This window comes from Chionomys nivalis, chromosome 8 (assembly GCF_950005125.1).
Source record: "Chionomys nivalis chromosome 8, mChiNiv1.1, whole genome shotgun sequence".
NCBI classification, from domain to species: domain Eukaryota; kingdom Metazoa; phylum Chordata; class Mammalia; order Rodentia; family Cricetidae; genus Chionomys; species Chionomys nivalis.
Window position 1 is genome coordinate 2,773,082 of NC_080093.1, and position 21,062 is coordinate 2,794,143.

Genomic DNA, 21,062 nt, shown 5'->3' on the forward strand with positions numbered 1-21,062 from the left:
AAAGGAAACACTTCCGACAACAGCAGAGGCAAAGCGTTATCTAGTCAGTGTAGCAGCGAGCGCTCTGCCCTCCATGTCTCTAGCACACGTTAAAAAGATGCTGTCTATCAGTTATGTAATCTGAATCCACAATGAGTCCAAGTCATCAGAGAAAGACTTAGCTCCGTACCTGACATGAAGGCATAGTGGATTTATGACCCTGAAACAAGCCGCCATGGTAGAGGTGCCGAAGACTTGGCTAAGTACTCAACCATTTAATCACTTAAGGTGTGGAGAAGCTGCTGCTCACCGAGTTTGACTTGATTCACAGACTTGTGAACATTCTTGGACTGGAAGCACAGGCTGTCAGTTAGATCTTGCTGTCTCTAAAGGAGTGGGAAGGAGACGTCCTGGACTTGGTGGGCACTTTCCCACAGGGTCCCCTTGCTCTTGTCTGAGCTCACAGCCATTTTAATAATCAGCTTTCAGATCAATTGTTAATGTTTTGCTTTCCCACCAGAAAGTTTTTGCTTCTTTAATGAATCTTAAGTGTATATCTGGGTATCTTTTAAAGCAGAAAATAAAGTTCAGATAGTCTGGAACAGTCCCGTGAAGTCTTTGTTGACTTGTAATCTACTGTGTTCCTGCACATTGGCAGCTGCCTCTCCATTTGGGGTGGGGGGGCCTCCAAACACACAGTGATTCTCTGTCCAGCCAGAGACTGTCTGCATTCCTTTTCTCTTTTACTGAATGTCGCTCCTTTGCCAGTTACAGTACCAACTGCTACAGCTACCTCCTAGTCCTTTAACACTCTGCATGCCAATGGCTTTGATAAAATACTTACCTCTTTCTTACGTTAAAGCGTATTTGGTAGTGGATGCACATGCATGTGTATGTCAGAGAGGGAAGTCGTGCCTAACAGAAACACATCAGGAAGAAAGGATTATTTGGGCTCACAGTTTCAGAGCGGTCTCAGTGCACTGTGTCAGGGAAGTCAGGGCAGCATGCATGGCAGCTGGAGAGTGTTCCGCAGCCTCCTTAAGGCTCAGTGAACCAAAATGCAGAGAGCTGGGGAACAAGTGCTCCACACATAAGCCTCTCTCCTCCTCTCTCCCTCACTCTGCCCATTTTCCTGTCTCTCCCTCCTGCTGTCTCCGTGTGTGTGTGTGTGTGTGTGTGTGTGTGTGTGTGTAAGGCATCTAGTGTCCTCGGTGAAGAATGAAGACTCTGCTGTGTTTCTGTGAATGGCATGTGTCTAATAATCCCTCAGTAAATATTCTGGACTAGGAACGAGCTTGTTTATACCAAAAGCTTTTGCCTTCGCTGTGAGAGGAACTAGGGTTCAGCAGAGAAAGGACACACAGGAGCTATTATATACACTGGTGTCTTGATGGTAACCTTTCCAGCAGCTTCTGAGGAGTGGGTTGTCCTCATGCTAGACGGCCATCCCACCCAGCAGAGTGAGAACTTGGGCTTGCATCTGAACTGTGACCTTCAGCCAAGGTTAGTCTCAGTTTCCACTGAGATGGGCATGTTCTAGTTGACCTTAGCATTGCCTTGAGAATCACATCAGAAAATACATGGGAGCCGTTGGGGATGGCTGGGGTGTTAGGTGACAGTGCTGTCTGGATTGCAAAGCATCATGGGTCCCCTGGATCAGGAACTCCACTTCAGATCCATGAGGAAGTCCCCATCCTCCAGAAAGTTCAGATGGGTGAGTGAGTATTCTCTTAAGTGAACTTCTTGGCCCAGTACAGAAAGACCATAAAAGGTTCCTTCAGATGCCAGAGGAAAAGACACAGCTGTAGTCTAGCTCAGGTAGGAGCCCAGAGGAGCTTTTGGTAAGGGGTGTGGGTGGAGATGCCCAGCACAGGGAAGCCTCCCCTAGAACATGGTTTTTGGGTCAGATCAGATAGACTCCTACTAGGGCTGGAGAGATGGCTCAGTGGCTAAGAGCACATAGTTAAGGTGACTATTGTTTATTTATTCTCATTGCTGTGATAAAAGACACAACAGTAGTAAGTTAGGGAAGGGAGGGTATATTTTGTCTATCGTGGTGGCCTAAGCGTGAGGCAGCTGGCCACCCTGCACCCATAGTCAGGAAGCAGCAAGACGAACACTGGAACTCAGCAGCATTTTCTTCATATGCAGATTGTAGAATGAACGGTACCACCTATATTTAGGGTAGGCCCTTCCCACTGCACTTAACATGATCTAGAACTCTCTTACAGACACGCCCAGGGGCTCATCTCTTTGGTTCTAGATCCCTTCAACAGCATCTAGAACTTTCTTACAGATGTGCCCAGTGGCTCGTCTCTTCAGTTCTAGATCCATCAAGGTGTCAGGGTCAGCCATTGCAGTGGTCCACTTGCATACCCCAGAATAGCTCCCCCAATTAGCATCCTCGATCTAACCACACTTGCAACATCTTGGCTAACACGTAAGGCCAGGTTTGGGTGTGCAAATGCAAATGTTGCAGAGGAGAGAAAGGGGGAAGAGAGGTGTGTGAGAAGTGAGAGGTGAGAACAAATAAATAATGGTGACCTTAACGTGTGAATCCATAGCAGTCAAGACTTTCCCTAGACAGTTGTGATTGAAAAGCAGGTTCCAGAGATGCCGTCTCTGACGTTCAAGTTGGAGAAAGGAGACCACAAAGCCAAAAGCAAAAGTACCTACGGCCTCTAAAAGTTCTTGGGTTCTGTTCTTTTGGGCATTTGCCATACCATAGTGTGACTAAGGGGTATGTTTCAAGCATGTTTCATGTTGGGGGATGGGAGAACGAGAAGGAAACCGGGGAAGACATGAACACAGAGCCTTGTGTATTGTAGGCAAACGATCTACACCAACCTCACAGCTCCAGCTCACATGGGCCATTGAAAGCTGTTCTTCTGTGTTCCATAGTCAGAGGCAGAAAGGGTTGGCCCCCTTACTGTCCTCTGGAGCTGTCTGTTGTGGCTTGCTTCCTAGGAGTCCCTAGCTGGGAGATGATAAGACAGACGCCTTTAAATCTCTTTATCAGAGGACTCCAGATTTTTGGTGTCCCACAGAGATATTCCTGTCATATCAAACCAAACCACCCAGGGCATTCTGAGGCAGCCAACAGCTTGTCGATTACCATGCCTTGTGGATAATGGGGGTGGTGGGAGGAGAGTGGAAAATGAAGGCTTTGATTATCGGGCCTGAAAAGGTCCATCTAGAAATAGCCATGTTACAGCCAGTTCTTTCGAACTCTGAGGTACATTTTGTAACAACGGCTGTAATTTGAAGACATTTCAAGCCACAAAACTGGCTCCAGAAGTGAGCTTTGTTCTTTATAGTATGCTTTCCTCACTACACAGGCCCCTTAGAACAATTCAGTGGGCTCAGAGGAACGTTCTAGGAGGCAGAAGCTAGCGGTGTACTCCTCTCTGCCTACACCTTGCCCGAGTGTAGCGGATGGCCCATCCAGGGTGCTAGAACAGGTGTGGCCCCTGCTACACCCCCGTTTCTCCACACATACAGGAAATGGCCTAATGGAACAGGAGATGGGATTGAGTCTGTATTTCCTGCCTGGACCCATTGCATGCCCAGAAGACATTAAAAGTCCCTGCAATATTTGCTTTCTCTTTGCTCAGTGCACTGAGTGCAGACAATTAAGACTTAGCTGTCCAAGGATTCTGGGTACGAATCCATCCACGAGAGTCTTGTTTGAAGAGATAGGATTCTGGTTCTTGTATCTTTAAGAAACATTGCTCTAGCCTTTTGCTCCCCATAGTGCACAGCAGGGATGGGGGTTGTGAGCCAGATAGCAGGACTCTGCTTATTAAGGGCTTTTGCTGTCATTCAGGACTGTGTCACTTGGCACTGTGCTTTTGGCTGTGTGGTAGTACCTGCATATCTTCTTCCTTAACTTCAACCAGACAGAGTGACAGGGTCACGTGACACAAGCCTTTGGGCACTGGGGAAATAAGGAAGGGGTTGGGCTGAATATGTACCTCAGGTGACATAGTGCTTGCCCAGTACAGACAGTTCAGACACCAAGTTTAGACTCCAAAGGTGTGTAAAGCAAAAGTAGAATTTCATGCCTGTAATATCAGCACCCTGGAAGTGGAGTGTTGAAGCATGATTAAATAAAGCACGATTAATAAAAACTCGAGAGAAATTGGGGTTCAGCCTGAAGATCCGAAAAGCTAAATAGCCAGCTACTAGCCCTTACCTCATCCTCAGTCTAAAATGGTGATCCTGCCTCCTGGAATCTCAGAATAAGATTGTGTGAGAAATGTCTCGCCCTGATTTATATTCCTCTCTAGGGTTGGGATTAAAGGCATGTACCACCCAACATCTATGGCAATTAATGTGGCTACTGGGATTAAAGGTGATGTCATTGTGGCTACTGGGATTAAAGGTGATATCAGTTACCATTACCTGCTCTATAAGGCTGACTTTATCTCGCATCTTCAGGCAGTTTTTATTAAATACAATTGAAATGCTACTACAGAGTGTTGTATGATATCACTTTAGGGAAAGATGAAAAAAAGATAGGCAGCTTATTTCAGAAAGGGAATGAATAAACAGACAAATGTGTCCATATCACCAAAGTCCAGATTGGGGGTGACTTAAAGGCAGTCGCGCCACCCAAAGCTCACCGTAGCATCATTGAGTCGTAAGAGTTGGAACCCTGGATTTCTCCAGTACTTGCTGGCACTCAATAAGCCTTACAGGTTTTTTTTTTTTTTTTTTTTTTTTTGGTAAGGAGTCTGTGAATCTGATAAGTTTCAGAGACTTCCTGAGGCTTATGAGTTGTTTGTTTATTTTCTGAGCCTTTTTGTTTCTTTTTGTCTAGTTTTTGAGACAGGGTTTCTCTGTATAGCTTTGGAGCCTGCCCTGGAACTATCTCTGTAGATGCGGAGATCCGCCTGCCTCTGTCTCCCAAGTGCGGGGATTAAAGCCATGCACCACCACCACCCGGCCTATTTTCAGTGTCTTACAGAGCTTCCCTCCAGGGTAAAGTATTGCAGCTCTGAGGAGATTGTTACACAGTATGCAACAGGAAGATCAAGAATTCATAGTCATCTGGGACACAGAGGGTTTGAGGCTAATCTGGGCTACGTGAGACTTTGTCTAAAACTAAACCAACAAAACAACAACGAAAAACAACAAAAAACCAAGCACTTGGAGAAGTTGACATGGTCTTGGCTCCAGTACCATGATAGCAGCTCCATCACTGGGATCCTCTGCTTACCTTTCTTCTCTTGGGTATGGCTTACCTCTGGATTTTTAAAGTAAGATTTGAACAAGGCCACTGTTAATATCTTCCCTCTGACTCATAACTTGGCCATATTCTCATTGCCCCAGACTTGTGGATCAAAGTGTATTGCAAAGAAGCAAAAAGCCACCCCATACATATGGGATGGGGGAGGGTCCTTACAGACGACATGCAAGGCAGCCCCTCCGAGATGAATGTCTTTGGGAAGCAGCTTCCTTCCTGTGAATGGAGGTCTGTTATATCATCTGGGAGCTTTCATAGTTTCTAAAAAGGCGACCCTTTGATCACAAATGTTAAGGAGTTCAGGCAAAGTTTCCTGGGTCGGTCTTATTTGGGGACCATTTGTACTTTGTAGACCAGGGCATGCCAATATTTTAAAGACCACGGTGAACATCTTCCACCCTTGTCTGGGGAGCCACTTGGCAGTGAGGAGCAGACAAGGAACTGTTTGTGCCTCCATAATTGCGGAGCAGCAGCCGTTTTATAACCGTTGAGTGGACTTCAAAGTTAATTACCATTTAGAAGTCTGAATAAAATAATCTTCTAACAACACTGAGCATCAGGAGAGTTTCAATGACTTACTCCTTTATTAGAAGGAAGCACTAGATCTCCAAACACTTCAAAGCTCACTGAGTAGGAGGCCAGCATCCAGTAGGAGCACAGTACGAGCCACGCGTATAAGTACTTTATAAAGAGTTCTCCCTCCTGTGTTAAAGCTTAAGAAGCACGGATGAAATTAATTTTAATGCGGATGTTTTGCCCCATTCGTTAAACATATTGGAGGATATAATTGAAAATAAGCAATTATTCATGAGCTATCCCTCTCCTCTTTATTTTCTGAGGAAAGTCATTGAACTCTGTTTCCTGAAAACATGTTGCTGTATGACTCATCATTTTCCTCAGCTTGGGAAGTCACATGCGCCTGTAGGCTGCCATATTGGGCAGTCCAAGGATCAAGAGGTACCAGGCCGTGACCCTTTGGAGAGAGAGGATATAGTGTTTCATTTGGACATGACTTGTTTGGTGCCCATCATGACATCAAGGCTCCTGCATCTGTTTCTTTAAATGTGTCCCTCAGCTGGAGGGCAGTTGCAACTTGGAAGAGGCAGCCTTTGTGGTTGCTAGTCTTTAGAAACGACTTCATTCTCTGAGACAACTTTGCTTGGATGTGATTCACAGACATTTATTTCATTTTCTCCACGTAAAGCATGCAGTTCAGAGGGCTTTAGTCTGTTCCCAGACTTGTATATCCACCACGCAGTCCATTTTAGAATGTGTTCGTTACTCCAAAAAGAAAGTGATCACAACCTAGTGACTGCTTTCCCCAGCATCCATTAATCATTTTCTCTGTCTCTCCATTTATATGGTATGGGCATTTGCTGTAAGTGGATTCATGTATTTCATTTTTCTGTGTATTCATAACTTACGCTCCTATGTGACTGGCTTCCTTCACTTAGTATGATGACTTCAGGGCTCATATGTGTCTTCTTTTCATGTTAGTATTTCATGTATTGCTGAATCATGTTCTACCCATACAAATGTGCTACATTTTACTTCCCTATTCATCAAATGGCTTAGATTTTCTTGTTATTAGGACTAATGAAGTGAGTGTTTGTGCACAAGTGTTTCTGTGGGTATATTTTCAATGTTTTGCATTTGTGTGTGAGTGTGATGTGTGTGTTTGCATGTGTGTGAGTGTGACGTGTGTGCATGTGAGTGTGGAGGCCAAAAGTTGACGTTGGGTGCTTTCCTCGATCACTCTGCACTTTATTGATTGAGGAAAGATTCCTTACTGAACTTGGAATTCTCCAATGTGGCTTAGTCTAGCCATCCATACTGTCCCAGAGCTGCTGGGATCACAGATGGCCACCACAGCCGCCGGGCTTCTGTGTGGATTCTAAGGATCCAAACTCTGTCCTCGGATGAGTGTAACAGGTATTAGATCATAAGTTCATTTCTTTAGGGCATAGACTGTGGAGGCCTGAAAATGCAGGCCCCTTTACTCCTTGTCTTAGGGTCAGAGAGTTTTGGAGACTAACAGGCTTAATTGCACCTCCTAACTCAGGAGGTGGTTGCCTGGCTCTTTTGAAGTTAAGATGGCTCGGTGCCATCCTGAGGGGTGAACAGGATTGAAAATGTGCTTCTCCTTTCTTTTGTAACTGTGAGGTCACCTAGGGAAAGGCCATCTTCAGCTACGTGACTTAGAGCCCCTTAGTTACCTACACAACAGAATGCTAATGATTTGATGTCCGGGCTGACTGTGCTGAGTTACCCTTTTGTATCATGTTAATAAAGTCTTTTGTTACCTTCTCCCCCAGTTTAATTGGATATAAAAACTGTGGGAAAAATAAACGCAGGTGGATTTCAGGATTTCAGTAATCACTGGAAGGGCCTCCTAATACTTTCTACGTTTTTTGTCTTATTTTTATGTGTCTTCATATTCTTTACTTATGTTTCTTTTTTATACCCTGGTAATAAGTGTTTTGGTCGAGGCCGCTCCTCGACAGTATACCTAGCAGTGGAATTGTGGATTATATGAAAACGTATGTGTACTTAACAATTTGAGAACCTCCCAGACTGTTTTCCAAAGTGATTGTAGCATTTTTTTTTTATTATCAGCAGTATGCAAATAATAACTTCAAACACTTGTTTTGTCTTTTTAAATTCTGGCCATGTGTCTTATTGTTTGGTGCTATTATAACAAAACACCTGATCCTGGATCTTTCCCAGATTGCTTTCTGTTGGTGTGATCAACACCGTGGCCTAAAGCAACTTTAGGAGGAAGAAGGTTTGTCTTACCTTGCTGGTTACTGTTCATCATCCGGGAACCACAAGGCAGGAACCGAAAGGAGACCCTGGCGGCTCCGGCTTCCAGGCTTGTTTGCCCTGCTGCTTCCCTTACACAGCCCAGGCCCACTTTCCCAGGATGGCACCACTCATATTAGGCTAGAGCTGCCTCATCAGGCACAGTAAGGAAATGCCCGCAGATGTGGCAGGGCTGATCAACAGAAGCAATTCCTCATTGGCGAGTCCCTCTTCCTAGGCATGCCAAGGTTTGTGCACAGGTGACAAACGCTAGCACTCTGGGCAGATTGTGAAGAAGAGAGACGCGTCTTCTCAGAGATTTCGGAAGCTGAGAAGTTCAAGGACAAGGAGTAGAAGGCTTGGTTGTCTGATAGTCTGTTCTGTTTCCAAGGTGGTACCTTACCGCTGCCTGGTCTGGGAAGAGAACCTCTGTGCCAAACACCATGCTAAAATATATATAGCATGATTTAAATGCTTTAGGCTTTGTGATATGTTAGAATTCTATCTTTGGGAGCTGCTGGCAAGCCAGCTATACAAATCCATCGTGAAAATGACATTTACGCTTTATGATTTGTGTGTGGTCAGTGAATAATAGCTCACAGATTTTGAAGAACCTTAAACTGCCAAATGAACTTCCTTTTTTCTTAAAAGGGCACTTAGTGGGGTGCACGCTGCGGTAACCACTCTGGCTGCACACGGATGAGTCCTCTCAGGTTTATGTCCATTCACTGCTGCAAAGGTGATTGGCGAAGTGTCTTCAGCTCTTTGCTTCCCTTCACCTCCGTGAGGCCCATTTCACTACAGAAGAGACCAGCTTCACATGTACTTTGGACACACACACCCTTGACCTGAGACCGTGGAGAGAGGCTGAACAGCTACCCAGGCCTCCTGTGAGAGTGCTATCCAGGCCTCCTGAGAGTGCGCTGCCTTAGAAACCTTGCTACCTGAATGTTTGAAATACCTTCTGTATGCCTGTAGCTTGCTAGGTGTCCACATAGGGGCCTAATCTCCAGGCATCATGACAGCCTGAAAGAAAGCAAGAGGCTTGGTTACTTGTTTCCCCTTCCTTCTGCATGGCTACCAGGTAGCATTCACAAGAGACAATGTATCAAAGTGAACAAGTTTGGCCTCTGAAACAAGATTTCTTCAAACTTGAATCCTGGCTGACTTTCATCCTTCTTCTGACCTTTGACAACTTTAGTTTACCCTCTGGGAGGGGGGGGGAGGGCTGTGTTTCCATTTCTGGGAGGCAAGAGTCATAACGGCTCTCTTGTAGAGTGATTGAGAGCATTGTCTGTCTATGTAAAGAACTTAAAATAGCACCAGGTGCATGGAAAGCTCTGGAAACATACTAACATTAATACGCACCTAGGACGAGCTACTATTTTACTCTGGACTTTGGAACTATGATGATCGTATTCCCAGTGCTGTATTTTTAGCTCAGTCAGACAGAAAGAATGGTGGGTGTACCTGAGTGCACAGGAGACAGATGTGCACGTGACCCAGGAGTGCAGCACAGAGGGGCCCAGTGCAAGGTCTCAGTGCAGTGTCCGTTTGGAATTTAGAAGCTGGAGTAGCTTTCATCTATTTCTCCTTTGCACTTGCATGTGTGTGTGGGCATGCATAAGGAGGCCAACTTCAACTCTTCTCCGTTCTGGTTTCTTTGTTTGCTTTTTTGTTTTTGTTTAAGACAGAGTTTCTCTGTGTAGCCTTGGCCATCCTGGAACTCACTGTGTAGACAGGGTTGGCTCAGATTTACAGAGATTTATCTGCATCTGCCTTCCTAGTGCTGGGATTAAAGGTGTGTGCCACCACAGCCCGGCTTCCGCTCTGGTTTTTGGGACAGCATCTCTTACTGAACTAATCAGTGGCTGCTGCCCAGCAATTCTTAGGGATTCCCTATCTATGTATCCCAGTCATGGGTTACATGCGTGTGCTGCTGTACCCAGCTTTTTACATGGATGCTGGATATATTCTCAGATCTTCAAGCCCTTCACCACAGGAGCCCCCTCCCCCAGCTGTGGAAGAGCAGGAGCACATAATCTCTGTGCCTCCTGATTACTGGTATTTTCTTCTTAAATCCCCTTTAAAACACCCATTGAGCTTCAACAAATTGCCCAAGTTTATCCAGATTAATTTAGATCAGAGGCTAGAAGCTGCCATGACCTGAGATGGAGCCCAGCCTAGACTGGGTTGTGTCTCCAGTCCTTTGTGAGTCTTTGGGCCTGTTTCATAGTGATCAGCAGTGTTTAACTGCTAGGGGCTTCTTCTCAGAACTCCGACTTTAATTGTCTCTGGCTCCTGGGAGCTCTCCTGAAAGTAATTTGTGCCAAGCCATCAAAATAATGATGATGGTCCTTGTCTTCTGTTTGCTTTAAAGTTGTCCATCCTGGTAATGATCACCTAGCAGAGAGAGTGATTTCTTCTCCTGGACATTTGTAAATGCCTACTTTGAATGTCGGAGACTGGGTAACCAATCTGATGAAAGCCTGGGTCTCTCAGACCTGCCGGAGCAGTATGTCTGTGATGAAATTAATCAGTTGGCTTGAAAACAGAGACCAAAGAGAATGCTTCAGGAAGTGTATGTTGGGCGGGTGTTGGGGGGGGGGCATCAGAAATTGATGCCATGAGCCACTATAACCTTATAGGTTTCAGATGGCTTATAATTCATCTGTAATGGGAAAAATACTTTACTGTGGAGATAATATCTTGGAATAAATGCAGAATCATAGGCTGAGTTATGGATGTGTTTGTGGATGTACGTGAATTGCAGGGAGTGATTTTTTTTCCCTCCGAATGTAATTTGGCTTAGATAAGAAGACGAATAAGCCGCACACAACAAGAGCTCATTCAGTGTAATGTGTGTAATTTCAAGCATAAAACCACCATGTTTTAGACCTGTGAGCGACCTTAGCCCTCACCTAGTATGCACCATTTTGCAGGCAGAGGAAATGAATCCCAGAGAATGCAGTGGCTTCGCCTATAGTGTGGATCGGGACTCAGGGAAATGACTGGGGATGGAGATCTGAGAATATAAGGCTTATTATCCATCATGGTGTTTTACCAATCATGTTTCTTACCTCTGTTAATCAGAGCTGTAGCGTGATTTCTGCTCTAACACAGTGCACCTCCTCAGCTCTTGGCACATGCAGATACTTAGTAAAAATACTTTGTGGCTCTTACTATTTAATTACATAAGTTTAGGAAATTAGAATGATGTCATTTTCAGCTTCCTCCTTTGTTTGGGCTATTAGCGTAGCTTCCTAGGGTTTCTCAGCAGGTTCAAAAGAATGCAGAGAAAGTCATGAGTGCTGTTCTTTCAAAAGAAACCGTTGGTTGCTAGAGAGATGGAGTTGAATACACTCTCATATCATAGGGATTTTAATGCAAAGTCTGAAATATTTGTATATGAATTCATTAAGCCTCGATTAGCCTTTTTATAATTACTCAGAAAGTAATTCAGTTGAAAATATTTTCACCGGGTATAAACGCGCGGTTAGCTAGAAAGCCACACTGTTCTACTTCATCAGCCGTAAAGGACCAGCGGACTTGGACGTAACTTTCACAGTGTACAGAATGCAATCATAAAAAGTATTATTCCTAAATCTATCTTTTTATGTTCATCCAGTAGTTAAGAGCTTTATGCCTTGGCGGTAGGAGTGAGATATACTAGGGAGAGAATGTCGTAAAATGTTAGGGACATTTACCCGCTGTCCCTGCACTGCCAGCCCCAAGTCAGTGTAGGCTGATGGCGTTCAAGTGTAAGGTCGGAGATTGATGCTGGCAACACATTCCCTCGGATATGTAACGGAGACTATTTCAGGATTGGTGTGTGTGTGTGTGTGCGCGCACACACACATGTGTATTTTCTTACTTACAAATAAAAGACATTTACTGAGCCCCAGTTGCTTTCAGACAGAGCCCAGTGACAGGCAACGTCTTAATTTTTGAGATGATGAAAGATGAGGGAGGTGCAGGAGGGAGGAAAAGATGGCAAAGCTTTCCTGGACCTAAATCTGAAACAAGACAGGAACAGAAGGCGAGGAAGACAAAGGAAGGATGGGGCTAGCGAGGGGCATCTAGGACCTTCGAGACAGTCCCTAAAGCTTTAGCCTAGGCTCACGCGGGCTCTGTTCAATTTGAACTCTTTGTGTGTGCCAGAAGGAAGTGGGAGGCTTTGGGGTACTAGCTGTGTGGCATGGGACTGCCTGGTCTGTCTGGCTTTGGAGACACTTAAAGCTAATCAAAGCCCTGTGGTGCCACTGAGGACAAGGAGAGCCTCTGGAGGAGACGGTGACGTTGGCAGGGCTCCAGTGTGGCAGACCTGCGCCCAGGCAGGAAGGGGCTCTGGTTAAGTGCTCTGTTATGCTCAAACTTTGGTTTATTTAATTAAGAACCAAAACTGTTTTCTCAGGCTAATTCTTCCAGCTTTCCATGCTGTCTATCTCTTTTGACCTTTAGTTCATAGAAAGTATGTTTCCATTAGGAGCCCCTTAAATGGGAGTCTTTAGTAATGACAGGGCCAGAAGAGGTAGGCAAAGCCAGAGGATTCTGGAAACAAGGGTCCAACCCTGGGGTTCTTGAATCTCTGAGACCTGTTCATTCTTCCTACGCTGGCATTTTAATGTTAGATGCCATTGAGACCCACATTTCAAGGCCCCCAGATAAGTCATTCATAAGGTAATACTCATGAGATAATATTTGAAAACCCCTTTGGGGTTTCTTAGTAGCGTGCAGCTAGAGGGTGGCAAGAGAGTGAATTTCGCCATGTTCTTTCTAGAGTCTGCACTCGTCACAGAAGTTCCTAAGCAAGTAGTCAGAATACCTCGAGTAATGCAGCTGTACTGCACAGAAGACTTGACGTATCCCGGGTTTCCTCACTCGCATGCATCATTTCAGCCTCCATGACAGTTGGCGGTGTTTTGTAAAAATCACCAACTGCTCTCAGCATCAAGTCCTTCTGGCTGGTTCTTAGCGTTAAGAACATTGTTAATGGAATGCTGCCCTTCAGAGAAGATCAAGGCACAGGGAGGCCGTGAAGTTTGTCCAAGACCACATGGTCTGATCTGGGACTCGCTTTGAGTTTTGAACCTCAGATTTCCACCTTATTGGTCTGTTCTGCTTATAATAATGATAACATTGCTTCCACTCGTGAAATGTACACCCTGGACCAACTTCCAAGTGCCAGATGTTTTATGTGTGAGAAACCATGAACGGTCACAGGAATTCTGAAAGATGGGTTTTATTGTCCTTACAGATGAGAAAATCAAGACTGAATGAACTTAGCAACTAACTGAAGCAGGCTAGGGAGGTGATTCGTCCAGGGCCTGCCTGAGTCTTGTTTGACAACCATGTCCACATGTATGTGGTGGTTGAGGTATCCAACTTGATTCCTGTGATAAGTAAAATGGTCGCCTGTCCATTTTATAGATCAGGACACAGGATACAGGAGGTTGAACAATTATCCTGACTTTCTACCTGTTAAGAGGCTAAGTCCCGATTCTGGGTTGTTTGGAGGTAGAGGCCACCGTCACGGTGATGCTGGTATGTCATTCCATCTTCTTTGGGAAGAACACCCAAATGTGACAAAACTGGATCTCAGTTTTATCAGCTTTAAACAGGACTGGCGGGATGGTGTGCTGGGAAGGTGGTTCCTCCAGTGGAGTTCCTGTGCCAAGGGTACAATCTGTAGAGCCAGACAGACGTAGAAACAGTCACCTATAAGCTGGTGCTGGAGATAGAGACAGGTGGGTCCTTGAGGCGCATTGGCCAGCCAGCGACATTGGTTTCTGGCCTCCACAGACATATGAACATACAGGTTCATACATGTGCACACACCAACACTTAAATTACTTATCAAGTAAAAGCATACACATCTTGAAATGCAACATAATTAGTGAAAACAGAGGGCTTGTCCTCTGTAAGAGGAGAGGCATGAGCAGGCCCTGTTTTTCAATGCAGAAAAGAATGCTTTTCATATGTACTGATTGGCAGTCGTAGAATTCTTCCTGGGTTCTGATTACCCCTTGACCCCTGTGTGGAGGAGGACTGGGCTTGGGGACTCAGTGATGGAGACAGCGCCACTGATACGGAAAGTGATGCTGGTTTAATGGCCAGTGTGAGTCCTTTCAAGGAAGCAGCATTCACTCCCTCCACTGCTCCTAGCTCCCTTCTTCATCCCTGGTTAGTTGGGTGCAAGTAAAATTTATAGTGCTTTACTGTAAAAGCCCTTGACTTGAAAAAGGATTTTCTCTCAGTAGCTCAAACCACAGGAGAACTCGTAAGACAGGTGAGACTTCTTAAATGGGAGTTAAGTGCATTGCATTTTCAAGAAACTAAACGGCCCTCATCCATAATTTAATCACATTGTTGGGGAGGTCGTAACTGCGCCTCCCCAGGCTTGGCGGCGGCGGCGTGCACACGCTCTCTGTTGGGCAGATCTGGAATGCTGTGGTGGGGGGGGTCGCAAGTGTGATGCGGAGCAATGATGAGGTTTCTCTACCTGTAGTCAGGGATTGTGGACTGAAATAGTAAATTATTCCTCGCAAACCGAATGGGCAATAAGACTGCCATCCGCTTCTCCCCATAAAACAAAGCAATAGATAAATAAAGGACAGCCGACTCACTTAACCCGCGCGGTTCTGTGCACTGCTAATTATTAATCCAGGGGCAAGACAGGGGTTCACCCAGAGCGTGGTTAAATCATTTTTAATAGAGGTAAACACTAGCTGTGTGGACGAGCAGTACTCAAGAAAATTTCTCATCAGCCGCGTTTAGGAATCATCCAGCCTAATTGCCATACCTTATTAATAATAATAGATAATCTAGTCTTTTTATGACCCAGGTCTCTGGGGTCTCAGCATTACAGAGCTCTGGAGTTTGAATCCCACCATATCAGTGGGGGAGGGGCACACATCCTTGGTCTTCCATCAGGTTAAAAAAAAAAAGGCAGATCTGGGGCTCTTCTTATTTTTTTTCCCCCACATCTGAATGGTCATCTCACACATGGTCTTTCATCTGTCTCCAGGACCAGAAGGACTCCAGGGGATGGAGGACTTGGGGAGGGGTTGGGGCGAGGGGCTGGGAAACAGGCCTTCTTTGTTCAAGTGAGTGATGGGGTTTGAGATTTACTCCCTGGGGAAGTGAGTCTGAGCAGAGCTTTGTCTGAAGGAGTTGCTTTCCTCCACATCGGTGTCTCTGGTGTCCTTTGAACTCAACCTAATTGTGGCTGGGGTTGTGGTCACTGGCAGCTCCCTGCTCTGCACTTGTGTGTGATTCTGAATCCTGGGAGGGTGGGAAATATGGCAGCGTCTTAGCCTCAGAGCAGCTTTCCGTGGCTTGAATAACTTTGTGAACCTCACCTTCCCCCTTCTGTGGAGTGGTGTTAGAATATGCCCCTGGGTCTGCAGCAAGGAAACGGGAGGTCAGAGGGGGCAGGTCATCTCCTGAGTAATTCTCTGCGTCTGGTTAGACTGAAATCAGAACACCGTCCTCACGTTCCGGCACTTTGATCTTTAGGAGTGACCACAGCGGATGATTTTGGAGAAGTGGCCGTGCACACAAACATTAGAGCGGGGAATGGTACTGTGAAGTTTTGGGGGTAATACCTTGTGACATCCATTGATTTGGGGGAACGTGCGTGTGCGGTGGAGTGTAACATGTAACTAGAACACATGGGAAGTGTCAGGTTCCCTCTTTCTGCTCACACATTTGCACAGTTCCATCTACAGACCATTCCAGCTTGAGCTTGGGTGGCCGTTTCCGTCTGGGAGACAAGGTGTGTGAGCCTTTACTAGAGAAGGGGGAGATTTATGCCCCAGACCCGGAAGACGTAAATGTAGTCCAGCACATTGTTGTATCCGCTTTAGTGTTTATTCAGATTTACGTGTGACTGGGAAGCGAAGATGAAAGTATCACTGGAAAGTTTTTGAAGAAACAGAGGCTCAGATAGGTACATGAACATTGGGCGAGCTTCGGGAATGGAAGAGCTAAGGAACACCTTGTGCCCATGTGCCCGCACAGATGGGACACACACAGTAGGATTGGAGGAATAAGACCATGAATCAGGCCTGGGTTCCCTTCCCCGTAATGGCTGATGCTTTCCAATGACTCAAGTCGGTTCTGAGTTTTGAAAGAAGTATTCCTTGTCAAAACCACGAAGAGGAGGTGGAGAATTCTGGACGGATGTCGAGACGGGTTGAGGCTGGGTCTGTATTTGAGAGACTAATCTCATTTTCCTGATGTTTTCAAGGCTGAAGGTTTTTGTCTGTATTCATTAAAGGGGAATGATAAATGTCTAATTTGTACTTTGCTAATAATCGAGATGAGCATTTTAACTTCATTAAGGCTAAATGAGTCTCCTGTAGTCCTGGCTCACCCTTGAACTCCACGTGTGACCTTGGGAAGGATTTTTCTTTTATCTAGGACTTCGTTTCCTCACCTGCATGATAAGGGGATGGTGAGACAAACCCCTCTTCCTTCCCTCTCAGTGGTAACAGTGCCTGGCAGTCTAGACCGGGGAGGCGTTTGAGGGCTGTTGCTCTTATCCTCAGTAGCGCACAGTCTACATAGGAACTAATTATAACCTGAGCTGTAATTGCAACATGCATGGCTTACTCTAGGAACACAGGTGGAAACGGCAAGTTTCCTCTCTGTGGGGACATGCTTCACAGGGCTGTGACATTTGAAGGATGAGTAGGAGGCTCCATCAGGAGAGCAAGCTTGGTGTCTGGCTGTGGGGTCCGGGAAGCAAGCTTGTATAGACTGGTGTATTCCAGGAGCTGCGCACAGCCCTTTCCTCAGTCCCTGGGCAGTGGCATCTCACTGCTGGGCCAGTATTTGTAGTGAAGATGAGTTGCCAAGGCTAGAGGATACTGTGTGATGTGTGCAGGAGAGGTTTGTGCCTGCTAGAAACTACCGGTTCTCAAGTCCCTTGAGGATGGCACAGTGTGTGCTCCTCAGCTATAAAAACCTTTCTGTATACTTCACATCACCCCTGGATGGCTTCTAAAATCTAACGCAGTAAGGGCTGTAGAAACAACTTTGATAATGTATTTCTTATTACTTAGAACATAATCATGAGAAAACATGTTTGTCCATGTTTAACACAGGTTTTTTTAAAACCGTATCTTCAGTCTGTGGTTGGGTGACTCTGGAGATGCAGAGCTCGCTGAGAAAGGGGCTGCAGGGCTGAGAGCAGAGGCAGTGTGGTGCCTCTGACGTAGACTGTCCACGTTCCATGTGACTTTGCTCTGGGTCGGGAGAAGTCTCGTGCCGCCGGGGAGTTGGGAGCTTGTAAGAGTTTCTCAGACAAGCCAGAGCAACTTTGAGAGCATGTGTCCTGATGAGCATGTCTGCTCTCAAAGGGGACACGGAGGGAAGAGGCAGGATTGGCGGGTGGGAGAGAGAGAAGAGAGGGTGGGAGTGAGGGTAATTAGATTGCGATAGATACGTGTATGAAATTGTCAGAGAAAAGGTTTAATTAATAAAACTGGAGGATGTGCCTGAGTGGAATGAAATCTGCAGCCTAAGGTGTTTGATCCGTTAATGTGTCAGGAAAGTGTCTGAACTATTCATGACTCTTGGCTCTTGTGACCCCATGGGAGCTGGTGTCAGGTGGCGCTAACGTAAAGTTGATGCTGAGAATGTAGTTCTTACTTAGCTTTTAATGAAGATAAGTTTAGTTGTTAACTGAGATTACAAATATAAAATATGCTCATTGCTAAAGATTCAAATACTAAGCTGAAAGGTGGTGGCACACACCTTTAATCCCAGCACTCAAGAGGCAGAGGCAGGCGGATCTCTGTGATGTTGAGGCCAGCCTGGTCTACAGAGTGAGTTCCAGGACAGGATCCATAGCTACTGGGAAACCCTGTCTCGAACCCCCTCCCCAAATGTGTAAAAACTCATAGAAGATTTAAAAACTCCAATTCCAACTCGCAAAGATAAGCAGTATTTTGTGGCCATTGTCACACGCCTCTCTTAAGGCAGTCATGCACATGTGCATAGGCACACATACGTATTCATGGGTTGTTAGGGAGCATCCAGTGTTTTTATTTGAACTCAACAAGAGTCTTTACCAATTAAAAGTAAAGAAAACACCAAAACTCTGTGTTTTTGTGAGGAGGTGGGCATGACACGTCATGACATCTCTGTGGAGGCCAAACAACAACTTTGAGGAGTCCTTTCTTCCTTTCAGGTGTTACACAGTTTCTGGGGAAGAAGCTTGGGTTGCCAGTCTTTTTGCCTAACCCATCTCACCAATCCTCTTCGGTCATTGACGTCACCGCGCAGCAATCCAAGTACAGATTCGTTGCTTTGATTCTCTGTTGACTGTGGGCAGCATCCACTATTTTTCTCATTTCCATCAATGCTTTGGTGATCTTCTCTCTATGTTTCTCTTACATCTTTAGGTGTTTTGTTGGATTAGAGTTCTGTAAGTAGTATAGTTTGCTCAAGGACTGCAGATTGAATGATTCTGTATATTGTTAAACTAACTTCTAGAAGGATCTTTCTTTCAAACATCTCTCTGGAGCCCTGCAGACAGAGCAGGTGCTATCTCCTGTCTGGGTGACACACGTGTATCTTGAAGATACCAATTAAAAGGCATGAGCAGGTGAGAAACATCATTGGTGATTGGGCAGCCAAGCTCCCGTGGACATAGATAAGAAAAGTACTTTGCACAGGTACCTATGGCCACTACATGATGTGGAGGAACACCTGTCTTGATTCCTAATTTCTCACTCCTCAAGGAAGTTAAAAACTCACCAATATCAGATTTAAAAAAAAAAAACTGTTGAGCAAAGAGGCTACACTTAGAAAAAATGGTGCTTTGCCACCCATGTATACTCAATTCAAAGGTCAAAACACACTTGTCCCTGGAGGTCCTTCTGGGAGGATACTGGTGACAGCGTGTTGGTGTTCTTTACTGTGGCTGCTAGGAACCAGGCCTTAGTGCATACCAGGCTCTCAGACAGTGGTTGAAAGAAAACTCACAAAAGCACAAATACCTCATCATTTTCTAACAGATGTTGGCCTAGGGTTTACTGTGAGGACATGGGGTTATAAAGTGGAGAATGTATACATATTTTGTTTATATGATTTAAGTATGGTTGAATTCCCAGGCACGTATCTGTTTATGTTTTGTGATGTGGTGTTGTCTTCAACCAATCAGGTAGTTTTTTAGAGCTTGAGAGAATCTTCAGTGTCATGTGGGCTTGGGTTCCATCCAAAGTACCAATGTGGTAGCCTTGAATGAGCTACCTTGCCTTCTGGAGACTCGGTTTCTCTAGCTATAAAACAGGAATGATTACAGAGCCTGTTTTGTAAGGCTTTGAAATGGTGACACCGGGGATGTCAACAGCACCAACTGTCCCGCTTCTTACTTGCCAAGCACTGTCCTGAGTCCTTCAGCCTTAGGACAAGCATGATGGATGTTTCCAATCATACTGTCTGTGTTGAGGTTTAAGGGACAGTAAACCAGAGTTCATAAGAATCAAGTCATGATTTAGACCAAAGTGGTCTCCACCTATGGCCTAAGCTTGGTGCTAAGGGACTGCTGTATAAAAATTATTTAGCAAAGCCAATGTATACAAGATAATGTCTCGCTTTCTTCTTCACTGTTATTAATATTTTTATCTTTCTCTCTTTCCTTCCCTCTCTCATTTTTTTCTCATGCCCTCAGATGTTTTCCAGCAAGGTAAGATTCCCTGCACCCTGTTGCCCTTCTGTTGGCTATGTGCTTTGGTTGACAAGACTCTGCCTTCTTGAGAATGTGTCTCTGGAAATTAAGGGACCCTATAAGGATGGTGGCATGAAGTACCTTCAGCCTTTCTGGGGGCCTACATCTTCCTCTGAACCATGTTTGGGGCTAGGGCTGGGGTTTAGACATCTGGGGAGGAGAGCAGGATTGGTATGGGGTTTGGGTATCTCTTGGAGGAGCAGGTATCTCGGGGGGGGGGTGTCCTTCAAGAATCCTGCATCAGAGGCAGCTCCTGCTTTCAAAAGGCTCCCCAAGCCAGTTCCAATGGATGAACAAACATTTAGACCAGGGGGTGTGGCTCTTAAGAGCAGGCTGGCTTGCCAGTTTGTGCCCTCCAACCTAGCCGTGCCTCATAGCCTCTCAACTGACACAGAGTCAGGTAACAGAGAATGGTGTCCTGTTTTACAGGTCCAGTGAGCTGGAAACCAAAATGTTTTCTCTCTGGTGTCTCTGACTGGGTATAGCGGTTGTGCTCTGGGTTCCTGACCTGACTAGAACCTTCTAGATGCTCAAGATGGGGAACTGTCTTCCAGTCTAGTTTGGGTAATAATGCCAGACGTTTGTTGTTTGTATCCAAGCTGGGAGATATGTCTGCTGCATCTTTCTGGAACCCAAAGCTGGTTTACAGTAAAGGTTTAAAAATATGCTCAGGCATTCCATAAATACCCTCCAAATATTCTTAGAGGCTCGGTACTTTTTTCACAACTGTTATTTCACCCCAAACATGCAGCTCATGTTACAGAGAATATCTGTTCCCTGTTAGAAGACAGGTTGTGGGTAATGACGAGGGTTCTGTTGTGTTGTCTTTTAAGAGTCTGGAGTCGTAGACCTGCTTTCGTAAATAATTCAGAAAGTTCCAACAAGCTCTAAGCAATAAGTTCCATTTGACTAGCGTCTAAGAGATGAGCAGAATTGAAAAGGAGTCGTGACTGTTGGTGTAATGAGAGTGCTGCTATCGGAACCCATGGCTGCAGCGAGCTCTCGTCCTTGACAGATCGGGGGTTCGGCGCGACACTTGGGGAGTAGAGAAGCCCCTGCGTATGAGCTGCGGTGTGAACACTACCCCACTTCAAACAGGATTTCTCTCCTGAAAACAAAAAGCTCTGGAGTTGCAAGCGTGTGTTTCAGGGATGTTGGTGAAGGGGAGGAGGAGAGCCTTCCATCAGGTCTGCTTTCCGTGTGTCACGGCGAGCCTTCCTGAGCGCAATAATTGATCCAAAAGACGGCTGGCAGGCTGATGATGTCAAGTTTGTGTCCTTTTTTCATCAGTCA

At 45.5% G+C, this 21,062-nt stretch overlaps 1 protein-coding gene across 6 annotated transcripts in view; it reads left to right on the forward strand.

Moving 5' to 3' along the window:
* Gfra1 (GDNF family receptor alpha 1) overlaps window positions 1–21,062 on the forward strand; it is a 211,776-nt gene that overhangs the window by 42,077 nt on the left and 148,637 nt on the right. For 5 of the 6 annotated variants that reach the window (XM_057777913.1, XM_057777912.1, XM_057777915.1 and 2 more), the window contains exon 5: window positions 19,713–19,727. The exons of the other annotated variant lie outside the window; for it this stretch is intronic. In XM_057777913.1, the coding sequence (XP_057633896.1) occupies window positions 19,713–19,727 (15 nt within the window). The remainder of the gene's footprint in view (window positions 1–19,712; window positions 19,728–21,062) is intronic. 6 annotated transcript variants of the gene reach the window in all.